The 27,296-nt window shown below is 42.5% G+C and overlaps 1 protein-coding gene across 1 annotated transcript in view; it reads left to right on the forward strand.

Moving 5' to 3' along the window:
- Positions 1 to 27,296, forward strand: part of LOC144696361 (twinfilin-1-like) — a 42,528-nt gene that overhangs the window by 6,508 nt on the left and 8,724 nt on the right. Inside the window, exons 2-6 of the mRNA XM_078567575.1 lie at positions 10,366 to 10,443; positions 16,085 to 16,263; positions 17,948 to 18,043; positions 21,325 to 21,429; positions 22,764 to 22,889. Of these exons, the coding sequence (XP_078423701.1) occupies positions 10,366 to 10,443; positions 16,085 to 16,263; positions 17,948 to 18,043; positions 21,325 to 21,429; positions 22,764 to 22,889 (584 nt within the window). The remainder of the gene's footprint in view (positions 1 to 10,365; positions 10,444 to 16,084; positions 16,264 to 17,947; positions 18,044 to 21,324; positions 21,430 to 22,763; positions 22,890 to 27,296) is intronic.

Here is a 27,296-nt window from a genome sequence, read left to right on the forward strand (position 1 = left end):
TTTATAGATCTGTGTGTGTACTTCAAATCATTTCTTCTATTAATAAAGGTTTAATTTAGTTTTGTAAGAAACCAATAAGACTCGGCAGTCTTATTAATACTGAATTCGAAACCCGCACCTCGAAATACATACAAATTGCAAATCATTGTGGCAGGTGCTTCAAGTTTCCCTCTGGGATTTGAACAGCTCGGCATTTACCATCGGCTGTGTCATAACACAGCTGCATCTATATTGTGGTTGCACGAGCAGGTCAGAGGCTGGGTATTTTGTGGTGTGTAACTCACCTTCTGACTCCCCAAAGCCTTTCCACCACCTACATTGTGCATTAATTACAAGATGCACAGCGGCAACTCGCCAAGGCTCCCTCACAGCATCTCGCCACTCCGCAGCACCCCTCCCCTCCCACAACCCCACCCTCCCCTGCCCAACCTGTGATCTCCAACATCTAGAATGATAAGGGCAGCAGACGCAAGGGAATACCACCTCCGACAAGTTCCCCTCCAAATCACTTGACTTGGAAATACATCATTGTTCCTTCATCATCACTGGGTCAAAATCCCAACTTAATGCTGCATTATGGGAGTACCTTCACCACATGGACTTTAATTCAAGGGGTGGCTCAGTAGCTTTTCAAAGGCCATAAGGAATGGACAATAAATTTGGGCCTAGCCAGCGATGCTCACAGCCCGTGAATAAGTAAAAATAGAAATCTCACATCGGGACTATGAATCCAGGCCTCAGTTCAGTAACACTTCAGCACTGTTAAAATTATTGGCACCTAAAATATGGTAGCTGTTGGACTTATTGGCAACATGCAGTAAAACAGCATAGGAGATTCAATCATATTTTTAAAATATTTCATTAAAAAAAATTAAAACTTAGGTCTGTTTTCAAAGAATGTAGATTGTTTAATTTTCATGTGGTTCTTGGCAGCATTTGTTTGATTCAGTTGGTAATGCTTCAGTCTCTGTGGGTTCAAATTGCAGTGAGCGCTTAGTCTGGACTGATACTACTTTGAGGGAGTGTGCATTGTCAGAGATGTCATTTTCTTTGGATGAGACAGTAACTGCCTGCTCAGCTGAATTTGAGAGATCCTACATACTCTTCAAAGCACAGGGTGTTATCACATTGACCTGGCCAAAAAATCTCTCTCAACCAGTGCCACCAAAAATAGGTTATCTGGCCAATTCTTTATTGGCACCCATGTTTGCCTGGATAATAATAATGACTTCTTTTCAAAAAGTAAGCTACTGGTTGTCAAGTATCGAGTCGTCCTTTGGATGTGATATGACATTAATGCAAATACACCTTCTAACTCGAGAAAGCAGACCAGGTGATGTTTATTTTGGATCTTAATCTGAAATGCTAACTTGTCTGTTCCCTGCACAGATGTTGTCTGACTTGAGCGTTTCCAGCATTTTCTCTTGTTTCAGGTTTCCAGCATCTGTAGTATTTTTCTTTTTGTTAGATCAAGACTGCAGTTAGGACCTACTTCATCAGAAACAAGTATTTGGTGTTGCTGTGGTGTGTTAGCTACAACTAAATAAAATAGGCAAATTGGTTTGCAACTGGTTGATCTTCTACTTGATTTTTTTCATAATGCATGGTATCAAGGACCGAGAGGAAACTTAATTGTGTCAAAATGTTGCATTTAAATTGGATTTGAATTCAATAGTTGTTATAGTATAATTTCTACTCTTCAGGAGGTGGTGGTGTAGTGGTATTGTCACTAGATTGGTAATCCAGGTACCCAGGGCAATGCTTTGGGGCTGGAGTTCAAATCCCACCACAGCAGATGGTGGAATTTGAATTCAATAAAAATCTGGAATTAAAAGTCATTGTTGTAAAAACCCATCTGGTTCACTAATATCCTTCAGAGAAGGAAATCTGCTGCCTTAACCTGGCCTACATGTGACTCCAGACCCACACCAATGTGGTTGACTCTTAAATTCCCTCAAAGCCAATCCCAAGAACGAATAAATAAATTTATTTTTCATCCTTGCCCATTTTTCTGTTAGTTTTATTTTCCTTCCTCTTCCCTGGAGACATTGATGCCTTGTGGGACTATTATTAACTGGGTGAAAGTCATCCTCCAATTCAAGTGTGAGTCTTGACTGTCAGTCACAATAAGCGATTGACTGTCAGAGGTCTGATACTTACCTCACCTGCCATCTACTTGTGTGTACTTACATTAATGCTACTGTACACACAGGAAGCTCATGCACGTACTGTCGCTATATGGGATGCAGCATATGACGAGTATAATCTGGGTAGATTATGAATTGTAACTATGCAGCACAATTAATCTCAAAGAACCCTTTAGCATAGTTTAAAAGGTGCCATGAGTATAATGTGTGCTCACAACAAGAACTAAACTATGCCATCTCAGCTTATTTAAGACTTGTTCAATTTAGGCAATATTGTGAGTGGGTAAAATTAGCTATGATGATCTCTTAAGTGCAGCACCTCAGTTGGGTGTCCCTTTTCAAAGGTACCTTGTTATCACCTGAACCCAACCTACTGTTGCCTTCAACAATTATTCCCCTCATACACTTTTGAGATTTCCTCTGTCTGCTATTGATGCCTGAGTTAATTTGAATCAGCCGGATGTAAGGTTTTGAGGTATAAGAACCTTTTAATTAAAATCTCTAAATTCCAAATTCTTCATTTCCAACAATGGGGTCCTCAGTTGTGCTTGACCTAACAAGGTACGAATAATTAGTATTTATGAATCAAGTAGAATTTATTAAGCAAGATGTTGCATTTACACATTTTACAGACAGGAAGGGGTTTAATTTAAACAGCCCTGATTTCTCCTCTCACCACCCATCCAGAAACAGAAAGGTGTTTTTGATTTTGATTTCACCCTTTATAAGTGGTGGTGTATTTCCCAACCCTTCAGTTTTGGTGTGATCCAATTTTTATTAATAACCCCACAGCAACCTCAAGATAGGGCAAACTCTGAGGGTTAATTTACTCTCATGCACTCAAAACACGGGAGGGGGCTGTCACTACGTAGTCCCCCTGTGCATTCATACAGTAAAAGAATGAAAGAGAAAGATTTACAGGGCAAAGACCACAGAGCAAAGAATTATTGTTTCACGTGAGTCCAGAGTCCAGAATCAAAGTTCAATGGGGTATTCCTTCATAGAGGCCAGCAGGTTGAAGACTGATGCTAGATAATTCACTTTTTCCAGTAAAGATGACTTCCAAGAGATGCTAGGCCTGCAGAGATGAATTAGTCTTGTAGGCGATAGTATTGAAGTTCAGAAGTCTCAGTAGAAACAGTGTAGATGACGGGGTCAGGCATTCAGACCTGAACAGAGCCCTTTTTCTGAGCTGCTGCTTACCAGATGGAAAATGGCAGACTGGAGCTCCACAAGGCAAATTATGGGTTCCTCCAGGTCACATGTCTCCTACCTCTCCACTTTGGGCTTTGGCAAAGGGTGTATATTCCTTTGCCTGGGTTCCTGAGATTGTTAATGTTTCAAACAAGAATTACAAAGGAAGGTTGCAGGGCTATTTGTCCTACCAGACTAGCAGACTCTAGTGGCCAGGCCTGGCTTATAAAATGTAGATGGCCTTTGTATAATTCCCTTTGAATTTGGTGTCTGCAGTCTACGGTGTTGTTTGATCTCTTCAGAGATATTGAGATGCAAATTTATTCGATACTGCTAGATTAGCTCCTATTGTTTGAAGGTCAGAGCTAGACATGGCTTCAGTCATTTTTAAAAGCTGGTTGTCCATATATATATCCCCTATATAATGTGAAGTCTTAGCTCTGTTACATCCAACAAAAACAGTGAAGACAACTCTGATGTTTCTCATCCCTCAAGGCCCTAGGACTCCTCAAGTGCTGCTAGCACAGTTGATGTCTTTCTTCTTCTGTTCCTGAAGTGATGTTATTGTGTATAAGAAGAATCATACCACAGAAGCCATGGTAAAACTGTGCTAACAAGGACCTTGATTTTTCAAATTTTATCCCCACTTCTCATCCCTTATTTGGAAATAGTCCAAATCCACCTCTTCCATTGGCTTAGGTTGTGGGTCACCTGGTGTCATCCCACCTCTGTAACTAGAACCATATAGACTGAATACAAATGTCTGTCTATTATTCCCTGCACCCCGGAGTTTACATTCCATTGTGAACAAATTACCAATCCTTGTAGATATAGAGCAGTTACAAATAAAGTTGCATCCTCTTCAACATATTTTGACCCAAATCCCACAGATAGTAAAGCCTTTAAGAACAAATGTTAATAACACTTCCTATCATAATGTCAAAGAAGAATAGCTTTCCTTTAATACAGATGTTCTTCCCTACAGATATGGTTAATCACTTAAACCAGTACATTTTTTTTTCAAAAATAAGGTGTCATCCTAAATTCGAGCTACATTTTAGCCATTTTTCTAAAACTGATGAAACATTTAAGTTATGAAGAGAGGTTAGATAGACTTGGGTTGTTTTCATTGGAGCAGAGAAGACTGAGGGCCGACCTGATCGAGGTGCACAAGATTATGAGGGGCATGGACAGGGTGGATAGGGAGCAGCTGTTCCCCTTAGTTGAAGAGTCAGTCATGAGGGGACATAAGTTCAAGGTGAGGGGCAGGAGGTTTAGGGGGTATGTGAGGAAAAACTTTTTTACCCAGAGTGTGGTGACAGTCTGGAATGCGCTGCCTGGGAGGGTGGTGGAGGCGGGTTGCCTCACATCCTTTAAAAAGTACCTGGATGAGCACTTGGCACGTCATAACATTCAAGGCTATGGGCCAAGTGCTGGTAAATGGGATTAGGCAGGCAGGTCAGGTGTTTCTCACGTGTCGGTGCAGACTCGATGGGCCGAAGAGCCTCTTCTGCACTGTGTGATTTTGTTTGTTTGTGATGAAGAGACTCTTACAATACAATAAAGTCAACATACAGCTGCTGAACCCAGACCCTCAGGGCACCTTCAAAGTCATAAGATTCAAGTGGAGCTCTTACAAATAACTGCCTTCCTGGTCCATAGCTGCCTTGACTGCCCATTGTCTCACTAACAGAAATTCAAACGGAACTGTTTAAAAAGTGGTTAAAATAAAATCCATATGTGTTACTTCAGACCAATATAGAACCCTAAAAATTAATAGTATTTTCAAAATCCTGCAGGGAGCTTTCCAGGTCGAGGGAATTTCAGAATTCACCAGATCAGAGTGTTCTATTTTGTCCCTCAGAAAGTTAATACCATAGAAATAAACTATTTACCACATAGTTAGTTCCTCTAGTCTAATTAATGCCACTCTCCTGCTCACTCTTTATACCTTTTTTAATATTCCTGTCTTTTAAGCAACTATGTAACTCACTTTTTAAAGTAAGTTATGAAATGGTTTATTGCAGAGATTGCCACATTCTATCCACACTCTGTGTACTGACAGTTTTTTAACCTCCTGTTTAGTTCTTTCTGTGATTATCTTAAATTGTGTCTGCTTGTCACCGTCTCTCATTCATTGGAAACAATCTGTGTCATCTTCTATGTCTGTTCTTTTATGGTTTCAGTGTGAGAGAATTTCTGTGGCTATTTATAGGTTTTTGCTGATTAAGGGGTATTTATTGACCATTGGGCTCCCAGCTGTCTCATTCCACCTATTATTTTATCCTGCTGGTGGTGATATCCATGGTCATTTAATTAAAAAAAACAAGCATGATTCGTAATTTTTATTGCCAGATGAGACAGTATCTGTGCAGCTGCTTCCAAGGCTTTATACGTGTCACTCTAAACTATATGACAGCAACTGCACAAAAATGTTCCTTTTATTCCTGAAAAGGAGGATCTTGCCTCATGCCACCTTCCATAGTGACGCAGTATGGGGAGTTTCTAATGTTTTTGCTAAGTCATTTTGCCAAACTTGACAAAGTGCAACCCTATACATCTTTGAGTGCAATGGGACCTAAGTGCTCTCTCACAAAATGGGAAAAGCATTACCCATGTAAACAGCTTTGTTACAGTTCCTGTAAGCAGAGGGAGATCTCCTGTGGCTAAGATCTGTCTCGGCTGCATTTGTGTAAACAAAGCCCAAATTTGACCATTAACTCCAAATATGGTAAATTGCTTCCTGGAAGATGTGCAGGATTCTCACTATGTCTGTTGCATTGAACAAAGATTTTAAGAGCTTGCTGTGTAACTCCCTTTCCTTACTCACTTGTGCTCTATTTCTCACTCTATAGCTCCTCCTGCTCATTCATTTGCTATTTCTGTAGCGCTCTCTCCCTCTCTCTCTCCCTCATGGTTCAGAAAAAAAATTAGCAAATGCAAATCCCCAAAGCCAAGCAACAGCCTCCTTATTTGCTGAGTTTAAGGTAATTAGTCTGCCAAGTCTGTAGAGGAACACTCCTTGGTAATGTGCAGCATTGTTTGTGTCTTTCCACAAGTGCATAAGAGATTTGAACTGAGGCCCCAGCAGTAGAGGTTGATTGCACAGGGACCTTGAGCTGTCGATTGCACAGGGACCTTGAGCTGTCGATTGCACAGGGACCTTGAGCTGTCCTGAATCTGTTTAGGAAGGACTGCTCATGCCGTGGTAGTTCAAAGCCTGCCATTTGACAGCTGGGGTTTTATCACAAGGAATTTGTTAATGACTCCCTGTGCTTCCCATTCCTTGATCGAAAGGATGTCTGCTGATCGATCTTGCTCAGGAAGGTTGTTCCATATGGGCCACCAAGATGGAAGGCGGGCAGTAGGTGAAGTGAACAGGCTATCATGGAGTGGTAAGTGAGGTGGAACACAAACGGTTTCAACCAGCTTCTGGGTTTTCATCAGTTGGCGAATGTGTGAGGGAGTGATGTTTGCAAGTACAAGAAGCCAGAGGAGGGATGTTGAGCGGATGGTTCCAGTTATGATATCTGTTTTATATCTGACTTAATTTAATTTTTCAAAGACACTATTTAAAAAAGCAAACAAAAGAAGTACCGTATATACTCATATAAAAGTCGGTCTCATGTAAAAGTCGACCCTATGACTTTTGGCTAAAAATAAAATGTAAATTTTCATATATCTCATGTAAAAGTTGACTCTAGTTTTTCAGGTATCAAACCGTGTTGCACTGGTAATTATTACAGTTCATTAATTTAAAAGCACATGTGGGAACCTTTAGATTTTCCCTCCATTAATTCTAGTGACAATCTCCCAGCCAATTAACAAGACTAAAGAGTACCCTATGATCTATCACAATGCCTTCAAGAAAGAATAATGAGTATGCAGCTCAGTTTAAACTGGAGAAAGAAAAGGGCAAAATGAGTTAAAAAGCATTGACAAAATGATTGTATTATCATCCATGGAGCCACATAGTGCCATGCCCTCCGAGAAGCAAAGAATTATGATATTTCAGAATTCAAGGGCAGTGCCAGGTGGTTCACAAGATTCAGAAAAAGGCGCGCTTTGGTACTCGGTCATAAAACAAAAATTTCACGCATCTGCCACGTGAACTCAACAACTAAATCATCAAATTCCACCGTTTTGTCATCCGACATCAGGCGAAGAATGTGTGTTGATTGGCCTGCATTGGAAATGTGGATGAAACACCAATGACTTTCAGCATGCTGTCAAACAATCCCATTACCAAGATTGGTGGAAAAGAACTGTCCTTGTAAAGGTGACTGGTCACGAGAAGATGCGGTTCACAGTGATTCCACCTTATGTGGCGATGGATGGCAAGAAATTGAAGCTGATGGTGATATTCGAGCTCAAAGCTCTTCCCAAAGAGAAACTTCAGAAAGGCATTGTTGTTCATGTTCATGGGAAAGGCTGGATGGATGAAGGTGGTTGCAAGAAATGGATCAAAGAAAGGTGGAATTTAAGACCATGAGGACTATGCAAGGAGAAAGGTTTGCTCGTCTGGGACATGTTCAAGTCCCACATTGACGATGTTGAGGTCCGTGATGTGAGATCAACCAGCACCGATGTGGCAGTTATTCCTGATCTTACGAGTGTTGTTCAGCCCTTAGATGTATGCATAACTAAACCTCTCAAGGATAGTATCTGAAAGATGTGGAATAATTGGATGTTGGAAGGCAAAAAAACATTCACTAAAGGTGAAAATATGCAAGCACCCTCTCTAGCAACTCTTACACATGTGGAAAGTACTTGATCCCAATATTATTTCTAAAACATGGAGTATCAGATGTGCTAATTGGTACTGAGGATGGTTACTTGCAGAGTGATGACGCAGAGGTTATTGGTACTACCAATGCTGATGATGTTGATGGAGATGAGGAAGGTCCATGTGTCAGACAACAAGGCTAATGGGATGAAGTGTTCAGCGATTCAGATTGTGATCAGAGTGATTTTGAAGTGTTTCAATGCGAAGAGTTGTAGTTAATTTATTATGGCATGTATTTAAGATAAAAGCAAAAAACTGTGGATGCTGGAAATCCAAAACAAAAACAAAAATACCTGGAAAAACTCAGCAGGTCTGACAGCATCTGCGGAGAGGAACACAGTTAACGTTTCGAGTCCGTATGACTCTTCAACAGAACTAAGGAAAAATAGAAAAGAGGTGAAATATAAGCTGGTTTAAGGGGAGTGGGACAGATGGAACTGGATAGAAGGCCAGTGATAGGTGGAGATTGCTAAAAGATGTCATAGACAAAAGGACAAAGAGGTGTTGATGGTGGTGATATTAGCTAAGAAATGTGCTAATGGTGACATTAAGGGTAGAAAGCAGGACGAGCAAGGTACAGATAGCCCTAGTGGGCGTGGGGTGGGGGGAAGGGATCGAAATAGGCTAAAAGGTAGAGATAAAACAATGGATGGAAATACATTTTTAAAAAAATGGAAATAGGTGGGAAAAGAAAAATATATATAAATTATTGGAAAAAGGGGGATCGGAAAGGGGGTGCAGATGGAGGAGAAAGTTCATGTATATTGTTTTGTATGAAATGCATATTGTTTGTAATGTTATAAAATAAATAAATATTAAAGAATTAATATGAATTATTTTGTGTTGTTGATTTTTACTTTATTCCATTGCAATGGTCTTTTTTGGCCCAAATCAAGTATGCATGTCAATTCCTTAAAAACATTGCCTGTGTAAAAGTCAACCCCCTGACCTTTGGCCTAAAAATTTGGCCTCAAAAATTTGACTATTACATGAGTGTATGGTAACAAGTTACTACATTATATTATATCTAAGAGTGCTTGTCTTATGAATTCCCGGCGTAAGCATAGACATTTCATAAAGTACCTTTAGTGTATATATCTTTGTTTTATAAGGCTACAGTAGTTATCTTTGGGTCGGTGACACATTTCACATTATTTACGGAGAGTGAGAGATATAGATAAGTGCATTTGCGGATCAGTATTTTAGATTTTGAAGATATTGCAGTATTTTGCATTTGTTTTTTATTTTGGGAAATCTGTTTAAAAATAAGGGTTTGCCCGTTGAAGACAGAGATGAGGAGAAATTTTTTTCTCTGAGGATAGTGAATCTTTGGAGCTCCCTCCCTCAAAGGCGGTGGAGGCAGAGTCTTTGATAGTTCCTTCATAACAAGGGGTTGGCAGGAGGTTACAATCAGATCACTCATGATTTTATTGAATGATGGAGCAAGCTTGGGGGCGGTGTATGGGTATCCTGCTCATAATTCATATGTTCATATGTTTGAAACAGAAGTGCACATTATTTTTAGTGACTTCTGCAGATACAGCCTGGGAAAATGTATGCAAACCAAAAATAGTGATAATTACAGTTGATATAATCAATCTTTGTTCAGGGTGAAGGGTACAATATCATCATCATATGGGCTCCTGTCTCCTGTGCTCCAGAAACTGCATTTCAATGTTAATTGGCTGTTGCACGTCTCGTGAACATTTTAAGATCTGATTATCAGGGGAATTGGAGAGCAACAATTCAAATGTTGCTTGCAGACCATAATTACTTCATTGTAGGATGCACTGTTTAATTCTAAAGAAAGTAAGTACATAATTATAGCTGGGTGCTGCTGTCCATTTCATTTTGAGTAGGCAGGTTACCGATAAAGTTGTACATTGCTCTATCCTCAATTTCATTAATGGCAGTATTTTAGGGAGAAAATGTGAGTCATGTGATGGTCTTTTGAGCTCTATAATCATATTGTTTAGGTGAAAATAATTCCTGTTTTCACCACTAGCTGAACTACTTCCTTCAGATTTTATTCATTAATAACAGCTAATTACTAAACTATTTTTCCAACATAGTTCTTTATATGGTCTCTTCTGAACTTCAGAGGTAATAGGGAAAAATACATTTGACCTATCTGATTTGTGCACGTACTTGTGTGAAACTATTAATCTTGTATATAAATAACATTCCTTAACCATGTTCTGGCGGATGCATTCTATTTTTGTTTTTCTTTTAATGCAGCTTCAGAAGAGTTAAAGGATATCTTTGCCAGAGCCAGAAACGGAGAATTCTGTGTTTTGAAAATTGTGATTGAAAACGGTATGTTGGTATGGATCTAGACCTCTGAATTTAGAGTCAGTTGCAAAACAAAGACACAAATCTTATTTATCACATGGCCTAATACCTAGAAGAACTTATTCAATTGACAGTTCTACAGAGGTGTGTTTGTTACAATTTCTGTTGTGACTTGCTTTAGCTCTACTTCTTATGCTTAGTAACTTGAATATTGCTGAAAAGAGACACATTGCCAAAGCTTTTTGTCTTGCACTCATTGGGACAAATGCAAGAATGCCAAATTTCAAACGATCCCAATAATCGATTGGAAAGTTGTCTCTGTTTGGCCGAGGCATTGCCATGGAGAAAGCAGTGGGGAATTATAATCTCCCCAAGCCTCCGGGTAATTCAAAAAAGGTGTAAGGATTGAACATATTTCTCTGCTACTTTGTCCATGGCAACGCCTCAGCCAATCAGAGTTGGCTTGCCAACCAATCAGCACCCCTTTTCTCAAGTAGTATAAATTGTTGTGATGGTTTGAAATTTGGCATTCTTGCATTTGTCCTGATGATTACAAGATGACAAGCTTCGGCAACATGTCTCTCTTTTCAGCAATATTCAAGTTCTGTGCTCAGTAACTCCCTGTCACGTGACTCCAAGTAATTACACCACTGATGAATACAATGGGCTGGAAATTCTTAGAGTTCACTTGCACTGAAATTACGCCAAAGTTCTTATATGTATCTGATATCTAATAACATCAGAATCCATCCATTATCTTGGCCTGGATTTTGATGGCATATGACACGGACCTGGAAGAAAGCTTTCCACAAATATCAAGTCAGAGGAATCTCCAGTTGTCCAACAAAAGTGATGTCATCAAGCAGGGTAAACAGCCAGTCACATTGAAGTATTCTCACAGACCAGGAAGTAAAGGCACTGATTATTATTCACTTTTTAATATCATTTTACAGAGAGTGAAACAATCGATTGAGGCACACACATGGGATTAAGGCAGAAGCTGAAATATCATAAATAAACTTTAAAAACAATTTTTATTTTAAGAATGTGGATTTATTTTATAACGGAGAAATTTTACAAATATAAGATTAGTTTTCCAGGCTCTAAGCAGTAATTATGAACTTTGCACACCGTTAGCACCCATTTACACCTCATTCAACTTTTTCAAGGATTATTACAGTGAGACTGATTGCATAGAAGTGTAAGTTCTCATCAGTTCAGTGACTTCTGGTTAATTGCAATGTGCAGGGACTTCAAAGGCACATCCTGCGGGGAAGCATAGAATCAGTGACAATAACCCCTGATTTCTTTATTTACCTGCATGTGTGGACTCCAGAATCTGTTGCTGTCAGTTTCAGAGGATAATGACAGTGCAAACTGATACTTTCACCGTCATAACCACCACAAAACCTGGGCCCTTGTTTACAATTTGTATCTCAAATATTTCTGAACTTGAAAGTTGCTAAGTCAAACAGCAATTTCAGCTGAGAGGCATGTTGCACTTATCAGTGGTGTAATTATGCGGAATCATCTGAAGGAAATAACAATGTACAAGTGCGAAGAAAGTGACAGCAGCATTTTATTAAACTTAAAATCAGTTAATTAAAATCAGAAATACTGTTTATACTGGAGCAAAGACTGAACCCATTGTAAATCTGAAGTAAAAGCAAAAAACTGTGGATGCTGGAAATCCAAAACAAAAATAAAAATACCTGGAAAAACTCAGCAGGTCTGGCAGCATCTGCGGAGAGGAACACAGTTAACGTTTCGAGTCCATATGACTCTTCAACAGAACTAAGTAAAAATAGAAAAGAGGTGAAATATAAACTGGTTTAAGGGGGTGGGGGGGTGGGTGGGGGGAGTAGCGCTGGATAGAGGGCCAGTGATAGGTGGAGATAACCAAAAGATGTCATAGACAAAAGGACAAGGAGGTGTTGAAGGTGGTGATATTATCTAAGGAATGTGCTAATTAAGGGTAGAAAGCAGGACAAGCAAGGTACAGATAGCCCTAGTGGGGGTGGGGTGGTTATGGGTGCCCGCATGGGGCCCAGTTATGCCTGACCCTTTATGGGGTATGTGGAACATTCCTTGTTCATGTTCTACTCCGGCCCCCTCCCACAACTTTTTTTCCGGTACATCGATGATTGCTTCGGTGCTGCTTCATGCTCTCATCTGGACCTGGAAAAATTTATTAATTTTGCTTCCAATTTCCACCCCTCCATCATTTTCACATGGTCCATCTCTGACACTTTCCTTCCCTTCCTTGACCTTTCTGTCTCAATTTCTGGTGATAGACTGTCCACCAATATTCATTACAAGCCTACCGACTCCCACAGCTACCTCGATTACAGCTCCTCACACCCCGCTTCCTGTAAGGACTCCATCCCATTCGCTCAGTTCCTTTGCCTCCGTTGCATCTGTTCTGATGATGCCACTTTCAAAAACGGTTCCTCTGACATGTCTTCCTTCTTCCTTAACCAAGGTTTTCCATCCACGGTGGTTGACAGGGCCCTCAACCGTGTCCGGTCCATCTCCCGCGCATCCGCCCTCACACCTTCCTCTCCCTCCCAGAACCATGATAGGGTCCCCTTGTCCTCAATTATCACCCCACCAGCCTCCGCATTCAAAGGATCATCCTCCGCCATTTCCGCCAACTCCAGCATGATGCCACCAGCAAACACATCTTCCCTTCATCCCCCCTGGCGGCATTCCGCAGGGATCGTTCCCTCTGGGACACCCTGGTCCACTCCTCCATCACCCCCTACACCTCAACCCCCTCCCATGGCACCTTCCCATGCAACCGCAGAAGGTGCAACACCTGCCCCTTTAGTTCCCCTCTCCTCACCATCCAAGGGCCCAAACACTCCTTTCAAGTGAAGCAGCATCTCACTTGCACTTCCCTCAATTTAGTCTACTGCATTCGTTGCTCCCAATGTGATTTCCTCTACATTGGAGAGACCAAACGCAGACTGGGTGACCGCTTTGCAGAACACCTTCGGTCTGTCCGCAAGCATGACCCAGACCTCCCTGTCGCTTTCCATTTCAACACTCCACCCTGCTCTCATGCCCACATGTCCGTCCTTGGCCCGCTGCATTGTTCCAGTGAAGCTCAACGCAAACTGGAGGAACAGCATCTCATCTTCCGACTAGGCACTTTACAGCCTTCCGGACTGAATATTGAGTTCAACAATTTTAGATCATGAACTCTCTCCTCCATCCCCACCCCCTTTCCGATCCCCCCCCTTTTTCTTCCAATAATTTATATAGATTTTTCTTTTCCCACCTATTTCCATTATTTTTAAATGTATTTCCATCCATTGTTTTATCTCTACCTTTTAGCCTATTTCGATCCCTTCCCTTCACCCCACCCCACCCCCACTGGGGCTATCTGTACCTTGTTTGTCCTGCTTTCTACCCTTAATTAGCACATTCCTTAGATAATATCACCACCTTCAACACCTCTTTGTTCTTTTGTCTATGACATCTTTTGGTTATCTCCACCTATCACTGGCCCTCTATCCAGCTCTACTCCCACCCCTCCCCCACCCCTTAAACCAGCTTATATTTCACCTCTTTTCTATTTTTACTTAGTTCTGTTGAAGAGTCATTCGGACTCGAAACATTAACTGTGTTCCTCTCCGCAGATGCTGCCAGACCTACTGAGTTTTTCCAGGTATTTTTAAATCTGAAGTTGTTGATTCTTTGGTGACAATAGTTCAGTCTTTCGTGTTGGTGTTGCAATATGGTGTATTCTAGACATTGTTTATCTTAGTGCATTCTAACTCAATCTGACTCCACTTTACATACTCGGTGTCAGGTGAGAGCTTTGGAGTGGCTTTTTTAAAAAAAACAGGTATAATAGGTTCCCTCTTCACTTTCAACATAATTCCAATCTCAAATGATCATATCCAACACAGGTCGCACAGGAAAATATCAGATTTTATAGTAGTTTTTTGTTTTGGCACACGCTCACCAGGATTTGGGGCAACTGCTGAGACTCTTTTTAGTTGCATTCAGCACAGAAGGGAACCCCTTGCTTCCTTCAGTCTACATTAGAGTTGAACACTGACTCTCAATTTTTTGATATAATCCAGACTGATGGTAGGTTTACTGCTCAGTGTCAATCTACCAATGATATGCTGCAACCCAAAATGCTTAACAGCCAATTTTGAAGTGTCATTGCAATGGGGAAATAGAGTAGCCGATATGCAGACAAGGTTCCTCCAAGAAAAAATGACTAATTTGCCTTGTTGGTTGAAGATTAAACGTGAGCCAGAACACAGGGAGAGTTCCCTGTTCTTCTTTGAAAATTTTGATGGGATCTTTCATGTCCACTTTAGAGGGCTGACCAGGCTTCAGTTTAATATCTCATCTTAAAGATGGCATGTTCAATAGTGTAACACCCCCTTAGGTTGGCACTTCAGTGTAGTACTAGATTATGTGCTCAAATCTCTGGAGTGAGACTTGATCCCACAACCTCTGTTCCAGACAAGAATACAATCATTGAGCCAAGGCCTACAAAGGATTTGGCATAAAGGGACATAACTAAAAGTTTACCGTACTCTATTAATTTCTTTTGAATTTATATAATGCCGTAGAAACATCTTGAAGCGTTTTAGATACAAAGAATTAAGTGTGGAGGACAGTGACTGTAAGGAAATTATGGTACCTATCCTATTCATTGCCAGATCCTATGAACAGCAATCAAATATCTTTTTTTCATCATTTGGTTATAGGGGAAATGTTAGCCAGGAGAGCTTGCTACTCTTTTTGAGTAGTGTCATGGGTCGTTAGAACTTGTGGCACAGTGGATAGCGTCCCTGCCTCTGAGCCAGAAGCTCTGGTTTCAAATCCCAGTCCAGGATGTGATGGCCAAGGAAGGTGTGTTTATAAGGCGACCAAACAGTTGGAGTATCAACTTGTAAATCCTTCCAACTTACACCACTGGAGGCGGTAAGGGTGGGAGAGATTCCTGGTCAGCCGTGTGATGGAACAAAATTCATCACTATTCATAGCTCCAGGCTACTACATGTATGTAAAAGTGTATGTTGCCACAGCAACTCAGACTTCTTGTGGGGGCTGGTGGCTTAGTTGGCTGGATGGCTGGTGTGGATCAGATCGATGCAAACAGCAAAGGGTTTGATCCCTGTTCTGGCTGGGGTGGGTTTGGGACCTGTCTCCTTGGCCTTCCCTACCCTTGGTGGAGACCGTGGCACTGTAGGTTTGGACCTGCCTTTAGGCAGAGAACTCAAGAAGATGGGGTTGTTAATGCTCATCTGAACCACTGGAAAAGGCAGACAGGACCTTAGTTCATCTTAGCATCTAAAGGAGTGCACCAGAGCACCCCCTCAATACTACACTGGAATGTCGGCTTTGATTATGATTTTTGAATAAATCATGGACTTGCAGCATTTTGATTAGACATGAGTGCTACCAACAAAGGCACTGATGCAGACTAATTTAATGGCTGAGTACAGAATGGTCAAGTCTGTTCCATGTTTGAACTGCAATTTTAATATGTAAAACAGTAGTGATTAAAAATTGATAGATGATCAGTCAGTTGTATTAGCATTGAAGTGCACTGAAGATAAAGTACAGGGCTGGGTTTTGCATTTATAATTTAATTTTTAATTGTTCTTTCTAATAAGTTAATCACTCATTACAGAACAGCTCAAGGTGGGTGCTTCCAGAGAGTCGGTTACCAGCTGGGACCAGGAGTATGATTCATGCATCCTTCCTCTTCTTGAGGAACAACAACCTGCCTATATCTTGTATCGATTGGACACCATGAACGCTCAGGGATTTCAATGGCTCTTTATTGCCTGGTCACCTGACCTTTCACCAGTAAGAATTTGATACATGTAGTAAGAATTTGATACATGTAAAGATGAAGGAAAATTATGGTTAGGCATAGCAGGCTTTGAGAACATATCTTTCAGGACTAAGGTACTTATTTTAAAAAGTTTTCTGTTCCCCAATTTATTTGAAAGATGTTGACTGTTACAAGGGTACAGTCTATGGAGACCAGCAGCCCTCTGATACATTGTCCATGTGCCCACTCTTCATTTGTGAATCAAGATAATGAACATGAACAGACTATTTTCCCATGGAGGATATCATGGCAGCCACCCACAGGCTTACTGAAAGTCCACAAACTTGCACCTCCCAGTAAGATTTTACAGGTTAACAATGGGAAGCTGGAACCCTGCCTGATTTTCACCCTCTCCTTCCTTTTATCCAACTCTGGTGGCATTTGTCGCCTTGGTTGAGATCAGTCAATTCAACAGGAGCCTGAAATTGATATTTGAAAGCTTCTCGTCTGTATGGCCTCATGCTATACTGGACAGTGCATTTACTTATTAGACCATTCAGAAACCTGCTCCTTTTTTTGTAATAAAATAAGTAGCTAGAAGTGTGCATATACTTGGTTATCTTGTTTCTCCTGTAGATAAATATGTACAAATATTTGCTGCATGATAGTAAATAAGGCTAGACGTTTCTTGCAATGTATCTGATGTCATAAGAGAAAGAACTGAATTGTTTATCATTATGAGAACATAAGACAATCCAGAGTATGAAAACTTAACCCCTCAACTACCTATGAATTAGGGATGGGCAATAAATGCTGGCCTACCCAGTGATGTCCACATCCCATAAAATAAATTTTTAAAAAAAATTCTTAAGCAGACATATATTTCGTGATTATTGCGGCAGATTAATAAATCAAACAATGATAAGTTTTTGATCATTTTTGTTCGTGGTTTAGGACATCGTATGCATTTTAACAAGTTGTTTATTATCTCTCTTTTTGTATAAGGAATGTTTACATATTATTTGTCTAAGTACTTGCTTATTTGACACAATTTGCACAATTCTAGCTGCTTGTATCCTGGTTATTTTAAGAGATTCTAATCTAGTGTCAGAGATCTTAGTGTAATCTATTTTGGATCATTATTATTGTAAACCTATTTGGTTTAAATGACTGTAACACTAGTAGGTGCTTTGATTATGTAATTTGCGCTATGAAGGTGGGATTCTTTCTTTTCACCCTCTTACATATTTCCCTGGTCCAAAACCTCTACCAGTAATGTTTGAGAGTTGGTTGTCAGGGGTCATGTATGTATAGTGTCTGTTCACTATATTCTTAAATTGAAATTCATGTATACAGTCCCCTGCAGTGGCCTATGGAGGCTTTTCATAAACAGAAGTTGGGTTAGTTTAGTCTGACTCCCAACGGAGTTACAAATGCAATATCTTCTTCAGTACCAGGATATGCAATTTAAATGATTTGTTCGCCATACAGAATTAACATTGCATTTACAAATACAAGGTCATATTTATTGTGTTTGTAAATATGAGATCAGGCTTATGTGACAAAACTTCTGTTGATTGAATGCAAATGTATGCTTTTATTTTAAATAGGTAATTATTTCCCATGCAAAATACTGATATTGCATTGCCATTGATGCCATTTCATAAGGAAGCCACACCTACGTTCTTCATGGTATATGATGGGCTTTTTTTGCAGGTTCGCCAAAAGATGTTATATGCAGCAACAAGAGCAACATTGAAGAAGGAATTTGGGGGTAGCCACATCAAAGATGAAGTATTTGGAACAGTAATGGTACGGATCTTGACTTTTCTCTTGCCACCTGTAGTGGCCCGATTTTTTACTTTTCCTCAAGATATGGGTGATGCTGGCAAGACCGTGTTTACATTCCTGGTTGCTTTAAGATGGCTTGTTTCACACGTCAAACGTAGATGTTGTATCACTAGAAGGTGGAGTGTGCAACACTACACTTTAATTATCTAGCAGTGTAATCAAACTGATAGTTAGCCTGGACTCTAAACATTTGCCTTTGCCAAGTCAGTGAGTTCTAGCTGCACTTCACTGTCTTCTATAATTGAGAAGGATGTAAAGGCCCAGTACTAGAGAGGAAAGATCCAGGTCCAATCATTATACAAAGTTGTCTGCTACTTGGATGAAAACTGTAATTTGAAGAGCTGTACTTATTCTATTGAAACTTTAAAGTGTACTGTGTCAAATTAATAATCACTTATTTTAACTGAGATATTATGTTCACCCTTGAATGCACAATTTTCTTGGACCCAATTCAAACAAGAGACTCTATTATAATGTGCCTGGCAATGGAAGGCCCAAGCAGGTTAACCTATGCTACAGAGCACCATTTTATATTTGACCAGCCAATCTGGCTTATCGATGTAGCTGAGAAGGATAGGGGTTTCACTGGGGCCAAAATTCTTCCTATTGTTTTAGAGGGTTATCTGGAGCCTGGTGTTCTAACTAGTCTGTGGCCTTAGCTTGAGGAACAGCAGGAAACTTTTTAAAATTTGCTCATGGGAAGTGGGTGTTGCTGGCGAGGCCAGCACTTACTGCCCATCCCTAATTGCCCTTGAGAAGGTGGTGGTGAGCTGTCTTCTTGAACCGCTGCAGTCCATGTGGTGTAGGTACACTCACAGTGCTGTTAGGGAGGGAGTTCCAGGATTTTGACCCAGCAACAGTGAAGGAGCGGCGATATATTTCCAAGTTGGGATGCTGAGTGGCTTGGAGGGGAACTTGCAGGTGATGGTGTAACCATGTGTCTGCTGCCCTTGTCCTTCGAGATGGTAGTGGTTGTGGGTTTGGAGGGTGCTGTCTAAGGAGACTTGGTGAGTTTCTTATAGATGGTACACACTGCTGCCACTGTGTGTTGGTGGTGGAGGGAGTGAATGTTTGTGGATATGGTGCCAATCAAGTGGGTTGCTTTGTCCTGGATGGTGTCAAGCTTCTTGGGTGTTGTTGGAGCTGCACTCATCTAGCAAGTGGAGAGTATTCCATCATATTCCTGACTTGTGCTTGTAGATGGTGGACAGACTTTGGGGAGTCAGGGGGTGAGTTACTCACTACAGGATTCCAAGCTTCTGACCTGCTCCTGTAACCACAGTATTTATCAGATTGACAGATTGCTGGATATTTTATTCAATAATTCTTGTGACATGCACATACCTAAGATCATTAGGATATCCTATTGTCTTTGGGCTATTTTGTTGATGACATGATGCCACTGCTGTTGCTTCATGTCCTGAAGACATCTTGGAACCATAGGCTTTGAGACTAATTGGCAGTTATCCATTCTGTAAAATACATTTGTAATGATTGTGTTGAATGAAAAGACCTATTATAGTTGTTGGTTATAATTTTCTTGAAACAAAAATTCTCACTGCACACATAAACCCAAAATGAATGGGAAAATTACTTCTTGATTTTCTTTATTGGCAGGGGAATGCTGAAATCAGTATAGAAACTAAACAACCAACTTTGCAGGGAGTAGCCTTTCCTGGCTAGTCTAGTTCAGTTTCTGTTCAATGGTAGCCCCAGGATGTTGATAGTGGGGGGTTCAGCGATGGTCATGCCATTGAATGTCAAGGGCTGATGGTTAGATTCTCTTGTTGGAGATGGTTATTGCCTGGCACCTGTGTGGCACAAATGTTACTTGACAGTTGTCAGCCCAAGCTTGGATGTTATCCTGGTCCTGCTGCATTTGGACATGGACTGTTTAACATAACCATGCCACCAACTCCATTCCCCTCCTGTATTGTCACTGCTTCAGTTAGACAGTTTGCTGCCCCTAGCATTCGAAGCTGTATTTCCGACCCAATATCCTATCCCTAACAATGCCTGTCTACTTCCACCTCTGTAACATTGCCCACTTCTGTCCCTATCTCAGCTGATTTACCGCTAAATCCTCACCTCCAAGCTCAGTTTATTCAAATGTTCTCCTGAGTGGCCGCCCATCCTTCATTTTCCATAAGCTTCAGCTCAGCCATAAACTTTAGTTCATCTAACAATGCTGCCCATACCTTATCCTATACCCAGACCTTCTTACCCATCACCTCTGGCCTTGCTGACTAGTTGGCTTCTGATTTCCCAATGCCTCCTTTGAAGTGCTTAAACTTGTATTAAATATGCCCTTGGCCTTACCTTTCCCTGTCTCTCTTATTCCCATACAAATTCTGCCCCATACTCTTACTCAGACTCTGGCCCCTTGTGCTTTTAAACTTCCTGGCCCACCACTGCCACCTGTGCTTTCAGCTGCCGAGGCCCCATGCTCTGGAACTTCCTCACTAAAGCCTTTTACCGCTCTCCTGCAAGACTCTCCTTAAATCCTATGTCTTTGATCAAGTTTTTAACATTTCCACCTTTGGCTTTGTGTCTTTTTTTTTTGTACTTCTGCAAAACATCTTCTGATACTAAAAGTGTGAAATAAATGCTAATTGTTGCTAGCTATGCAGTTTTAGCTGGTTACATTTCAGCAGTACAATTGTGAATGCTTAAGCCCCCTGGGCTTGGGTAGGAGTGGTGTCCCTATGGGGATGTATGTATGATTCATATCAGGCAAACAGTATCCCTATTTACGTTCATTTCTCGGTGGTTTCATCAGGAGACTGTAAAACATGATGGTGATTTTCCACACACTAGATATCTGGCTGACAAAAATAGGATGGAAGAGTTTCCTATTCAACTTGCTCATTCTCAGCTGGAATTACTTAACGTGAGATTGAAGAAACGTTGGCATATGGTACAAGAAAAATGCATGATTCCTCAAACAACTCCTCAAATCTTGACCACATTTTTTGGGGGGCATACAGAGATATTAAGCAGGAAGGAAAGTATTTGAAAAGTTAATGATCACAGGCTACTCTCAGTGCTTAGTCAGGTTCTAGAGTGACACTGCCTATCCCCTCATGTGAGGCGTGGTGGATGGATTTGAAGGTTGGCTTGGCGGTGGTGGTTGTGGTGGGGTGGGGGTGATGGTGAAATGGGAAGATGAACGAAGTGCATTGTGAAGTTGAAGTATTTGTTGAAGAGGCTAGCATTTATACTTTCTACTTCTGTGTTTATAGGAGGATGTTTCCTTTAGTGGTTACAGAAAACATCTTGTTTCACAAAGTGATCCTGCCCCGCTAACTGCAGCTGAAGAGGAGCTACGGCAAATCAAAATGAATGAGGTGGTAATAATTGCAAAGTACAGGTCCCAGATCTTCTTAACTACAGTTTGACCACCGTCTGTGCTAGATGTGGTTTGGCTTAATGCTGCTTGTGCTGCACAAGCATCTTTATAACTTGATCTACATTGAGATTCCAAATGTAAATAATCTAATTGTCCTTTCATGGTATACAACCTTTTACAAAACTATCAAACACAGCCACACAAATTAATTTGGTTTGAAGTTGCCATATTTTCTATTTATGTTTCAAAATTCTGTTTGCTGCATGGAAATAGCCTAAGAGCAACTCTAAGAGGAAGATGGTTCTGAAGGTCTGTTTTTACAATGTATAAAATCATTTTCTGTGATTATGATGGAAAATATTAGCTAAGGTTCATTCTTTAAGGCCAATTCCTGATTTCCTTGAGATGGAAGTAATGCTTACCATCCTGTATCGTAGGAGTTTAAATGTGTTATGAAATCATATGACTAGGACTTCATCACAAGTTTTAAATATAATTTCTTGATTTTTTTTTAAAATGAAAAATGGTGCAGTTTATTCATACCGTAAGAAGTATAAAGTAGAATTGACGATGCCTAGTGACAGACATAGAAGCAGACATAAAAAGAGCATTCAGCCCATTGTCCCTATACTGGCTCTTTGAAAGGGCTATCCAATCAGTCCCACTTCCTGCTCTTTCCCCATACCTTTATAAAGTTTTCATTTTCAGGTATATATCTAATTCCCTTTTGCAAATTACTGTTGAATCTGCTTCCACCACCCCTTCAGGCAGTGCATATCATGCTAACTTTAATTATTGTATGAACCTAAAGATTTCAATTAATATCAAAACTGAAGTAATTTCATCCTTGCTTATTGTTGTTGAAAATGGACTGTATAAAGTATACAGAGTATATATCGTGTGTTCTTCTGCAAGTATAGAATCCATGCAGAACAGTTCTTACTTGTAAAGTTATTTGATCTATATTTAATGGAATAATGGTCTACTTAATAGAGCAGCCTAATTAGATTGACAGATTGCTGGATATTTTGTTCAATAGTTCCTGTGACATCCACATGCCTAAGATCATTAGGATCTCCTATTGTCTTTGGGCTATTTTGTTGATGACATGATGCCACTGCTGTTGCTTCATGTCCTGAAAATATCTTGGAACCATAGGCTTTGAGACTAATTGGCAGTCATCCATTCTGTAAAATACTTTTGTAATGATTGTGTTGAATGAGAAGACTTATTATAGTTGTTGGTTATAATTTTCTTAAAACAAAAATTCTCACTGCACACATGAACCCAAAATGAATGGGAAAATTACTTCTTGATTTTCTTTATTGGCAGGGGAATGCTGAAATCAGTATAGAAACTAAGCAACCAACTTTGCAGGGAGTAGCCTTTCCTATACAGGAAGATGCTATACAAGCCCTGGATAAACTCAGGAACAAACAGCTCAGCTATGTACAACTTGTAAGTATTAATAGTAAATGTATTGGTTAGAATCTACATCTACACACCTGCTCTTTAAAGGATGGGTAAAGTTTTATTAAGTTACATTGGGTAAATTATTCAGCCGGCAGTGACTAATGTAGGGATACAGATCCATGGGCTCCAGCAATCCTTTGGTAGCAATAAACCATTATTCTTGTGAAAGTCATTCCTGAAAGTCTGAGTGATGGTGTTAATGAGGGCATCCAACTGTATCCTGCATCACAGTCAGGCATAATCCTGTCCTCAGGGTGGAATCGTCTGTGCCCACTGGCATCAGGCATGTTCAGTGGCATGAGTGGACGATATGGTGAGAAGGCGAAACATCAGTTTCACAACGAGTTTGCAATCATCCGCTCTGCCCGCCGCTGGCAGGCCACCTTTCCCGCCATCGGACGTTGGGAACCTCATTGTAATACATCTGCATATCATTATAAGCCCAGCCCGCCGGAATCAATCCCCTCCCCCCCACTGGCTGGATCGTCCACATCACGCCAACGTGTTTCACAACAGCATATAAAAGGCATGCAGTTGGCAGGCTGCACTTTGAGGGGAACTCAGAGGTGAGTACACAGTAACGTTGTGGAGAGCTCGCCCAGGTTGCCTGTTGGACTTCAAGGTTGAGGCGCATCGGGCGGAGGGGGTTGGGGCAAGAGCTGACCTGTGGTTGAGGCACATTGGGGAGGGGCAAGGGTGAGTACACAGTAACATTGTGGAGCGCTCGCCCAGGTTGCCTGTTGGACTTTAAGGTTGAGGCGCGTTGAGCGGAGGGGGTTGGGGCAAGGGCTGCCCTGTGGTTGAAGGTAGAGCACCAGCATGTGCTGCATGGGGGCAGAGTGGGGGGAGGGAAGCAGGCAAGCATTAGGGAAACCTTGGATAAAGTGACCATTCCTCTGCAGCTGAGACAGTTCAGGCACAGCCACATTGGTATGATTGGAGTCAGGCCTCTGGCTTCTCTGCCCACTCAAGCAACGCAGAGGCATCAAAGTGCCACCAAGTGCTTCAGAGCTTTTCACCCCTTGGGCATAGATGGCAAACTAATGAGCGTCTCAGTGAACTGCAGAACAGTTGGACAACTGGGCACATTGTACAATCTCCTTGCTAAAACTCGCTGTGGAGCAGTCATTGGTGAAGACGCTCACAGCCCCTTGCAATGTCATCATCCTAGTTTGGACCAGTCTCCCCCATGGTTCAACCTAACAGTGCAGCCTTGCGGCACGGGTTAGGAGAATGCCTGAGCTGAGAGCACAGCATTCAGTCTAATGGGCAAAGGTGCCACTAATCGGTCAGGTAGTGTGGGCGGAGGTGGGTGGGTTTTCGGGCAGCCATGCAGTGCACTAATCTCTGGCCATCCAAGTGGTGGCCAGCATTCGAGATGCATTAAGGGTCCTTCAGACTTAAGCAAGAGAGGTTCTTAGTACACCCATGCTAACCCATACGTCTCTCTTTTTCATCCTGCAGGAGGAGTACATCAGGAGCATAGAGTCTGGTGAACTAACTGTATGCCTCGTGGCTTACAGAGAGCAAAGACAACTGAGCAGAGAGAGACTGAGGCTCCTGGCTGCGCAGAGGGAGGAGCAGCGCCCTTTGGAAGAAGGGGGGGCTGGGGCTCCCAAAGAGCCCCAGCAAGCCGTTGCTAGATGGCGCCCAGCTAGACCCAGGGTCTATTAATGCCGCCTTTCATTCCTGCAGACGACCGAGAATCACTGTCGCCAAAGACTGCGCATGTCTAGGGAACTGGTTGGTCACATCTGCAAGCTGCTGCAGGATTTGGTGCCACGGAAACATGGAGAGCATCCACTGCTAGTGGCTGTGAAAATGACTGCAGCGCTCAATTTCTATGCCAGTGGCTCCTTTCAGGGCTCCACAGGTAACCTCTGTGGGATTTCACAATCCGCCACTCACAAATACACCCATGAGGTCATGGATACCATCTTCCCAAGGGCACACAACTTTGTGCAATTTCAGCCGGGACCAGGACAGCCAGGATGCAAGAGCGATTGGATTCCCCTAAAACTCGGGATTCCCACAGGTGCAGGGTGCCATCGACTGCACTCATGTGGCGCTCAGGTCTCTGTCGCAACACGTGATCAATTATGTCAATCACAAGGGATTCCATTCACTGAACGTGCAGCTGGTGTGCAACAAATGCATCCTGCTGGTCTGTGCATGGTTTCCAGGGAGTGTCCACGACTCTTACATCCTCAGTCGGTCACAAATCCCTGGGGTCTTCCAGGGTCCACAGAAGCTGCAGGGATGACTCCTCGGGGACAAGGGCTACCCACAGAGGACGCGACCGATGACACTCGTGCAGTGGCCTCAGACTGCAGCAGAGCGATGCTATAATGAGGCTCATACTGTAACTTGCAACTTGGTGGAGCAGACCATTGGGATGCAGAAAATGAGATTCCAGGGCCTGGACAGGTCTGGTGGAGCCCTGCAATATAGTCCCAAGACAGTGTCACGCATTGTCGTCATCTACAGCGCGGTTTGCAACCTGGCGCTGCCACGGGGAGGGGAGCTGGCTGAGGGGGAGATGGAGGAGCTGGAGGTCTCTTCTGATGAGGAAGACACCGACGGGGATGAGGGTGAGGAAGTCCTCGAAGGCAGCCATGATGGGGATGAGGCCCTTGCACTGGCCAGACAAGGCAGGCATGCTCAGGAGGTGTTCATAGGTGTTAGATTTATGGAGGATGATGACAACATGCAATGAGGAGACACCAGAGATCCTTACATTGCATCTGTGAAACTTTGACTCCAGTCTGGCTTATGGCAACGCTCCTAATGCTCCTATCCTAGTAATAATGCTCCTGTCATAATAGTTGCTTAGTTACTGGAGGATGATGGCGACATGCAGTGAGGACACACCATAGATCTTCACACAGCCTCAGAATGTCTGCCTCCTGTCTGGCTGCGGGCAGATTGCTTGCGCTCTGTGATCAGGGTCATATCTTGGAGAAGCAGCCATGAAACTTTAAATGCACCTGATCATTTGTCAGCCTTCAGAACCTGAGCCCTTCAGGAGAACAGCGCCACCGGTCACAGGTGCTGACAAAATGGGGCCCAGCCCCACCTTTAAATGTGAGAGCACACAGAGAGAATGACAGAACTCTGTGACGCTTGCCCATTACATTCTGGCAGCAATGACCGCCATTGAGGTGCAGGCATCAGCAATGTGTCCAGGGAGTGTGAGTGCGGACCATCACTGTGGTCTGAAGGCTGCACAAAGCACAGGAAAGAGGCCCTGGACTGAGACACCTGCCTTTATCTTGTGCAGAAAGGTTTCACACCTGAGTGTCATGAACACTGAAATCAGAAAAAGGAGCGGTAGGCAGGGAGACATTCCCAGGCTGTGCAACTACATCTTAAATTTCCTAACCCTGCCACTATGTCTTGGTGCTCCCTGGCCACCAACAGCGGAGGTGGAGGCAGCCTGCTGACTGCTATGCCCTGTCTGTGATGACCTTGATGGGCGTCCTCTGGAAGGCCGAGACCTGGAGGGCCCCAGCCTGCTTTCGGGATCCTGTTGTGTGGCAGTGGCACCCTCATCGGTCTGTGGAGCTAGAGCTGCTGAGGTCACAGGAAGAGGGGATTCAGATGGGCCGGACACTCCCTGAGTAATCTGGGTGGATGGCCCCAGGGTGTGCACCTCCTCCCTATGGGTGCCCAAGGGCCCTGGCTGACTCCATGAGGAGAAGTGGTTTCTGGAGTGAGATTGAGCTGCCTGCACCGGTCTTGCACACTGTTGGAGGCCAACAATGGCATCAGCAATGGAGTTGAGCCTGTGTAGCAATGCAGGAACAATGTCCTGGACCAAGATATCCATAGCAGCCACCATTTTACCAGTGTTAATCTTGGTGAGTTAGCATGCTGGCGCTATCATCTCAGACTGACGGCAGATGGACTCCTCCATTGTGCCTTGCAATCTGAGGAGTGCAGCGGACATCCCTCCCTGATGTTCCCGAGCTTGCCTTTGCAGCTCCAGCAACTGTGACATGACGGAGTCCAGAGGCTCGTCATCTGACTCGGACTCAGCAACGTTCTGGCCTCCAGCAATCCTTCGAGTGTTGGAAACCTGGGAAGTCCTGCTGTGGATCAGACAGTGCGATGTGCTCACCAGATTGTGATCCCGAGGCTACTGTAAAGCTAAGTCCCACTGAAGTGAGTGTCTCTGTGCTGGTGGAGGGTGTGGGTGAGCGCTGTGATGGGACTTCAGGGAGGGTGCCTCCAGATTCCTCTTCAGAGGTTTCTTCAGGGCTTGATTGGAGGCCCAGGGTCGTGGACTCCATTGGCCGTTCCCCAGAGGTGCCTGCAAAAGCAAGGAGAGATAATCAGTGCATGGCAGTGGCCTGTGAAAGAGGGCACATCACTCACAGCATTGTGTCTGAT

The sequence above is a fragment of the Cetorhinus maximus genome, chromosome 22 (genome assembly GCF_964194155.1).
Source record: "Cetorhinus maximus chromosome 22, sCetMax3.hap1.1, whole genome shotgun sequence".
NCBI lineage: Eukaryota > Metazoa > Chordata > Chondrichthyes > Lamniformes > Cetorhinidae > Cetorhinus > Cetorhinus maximus.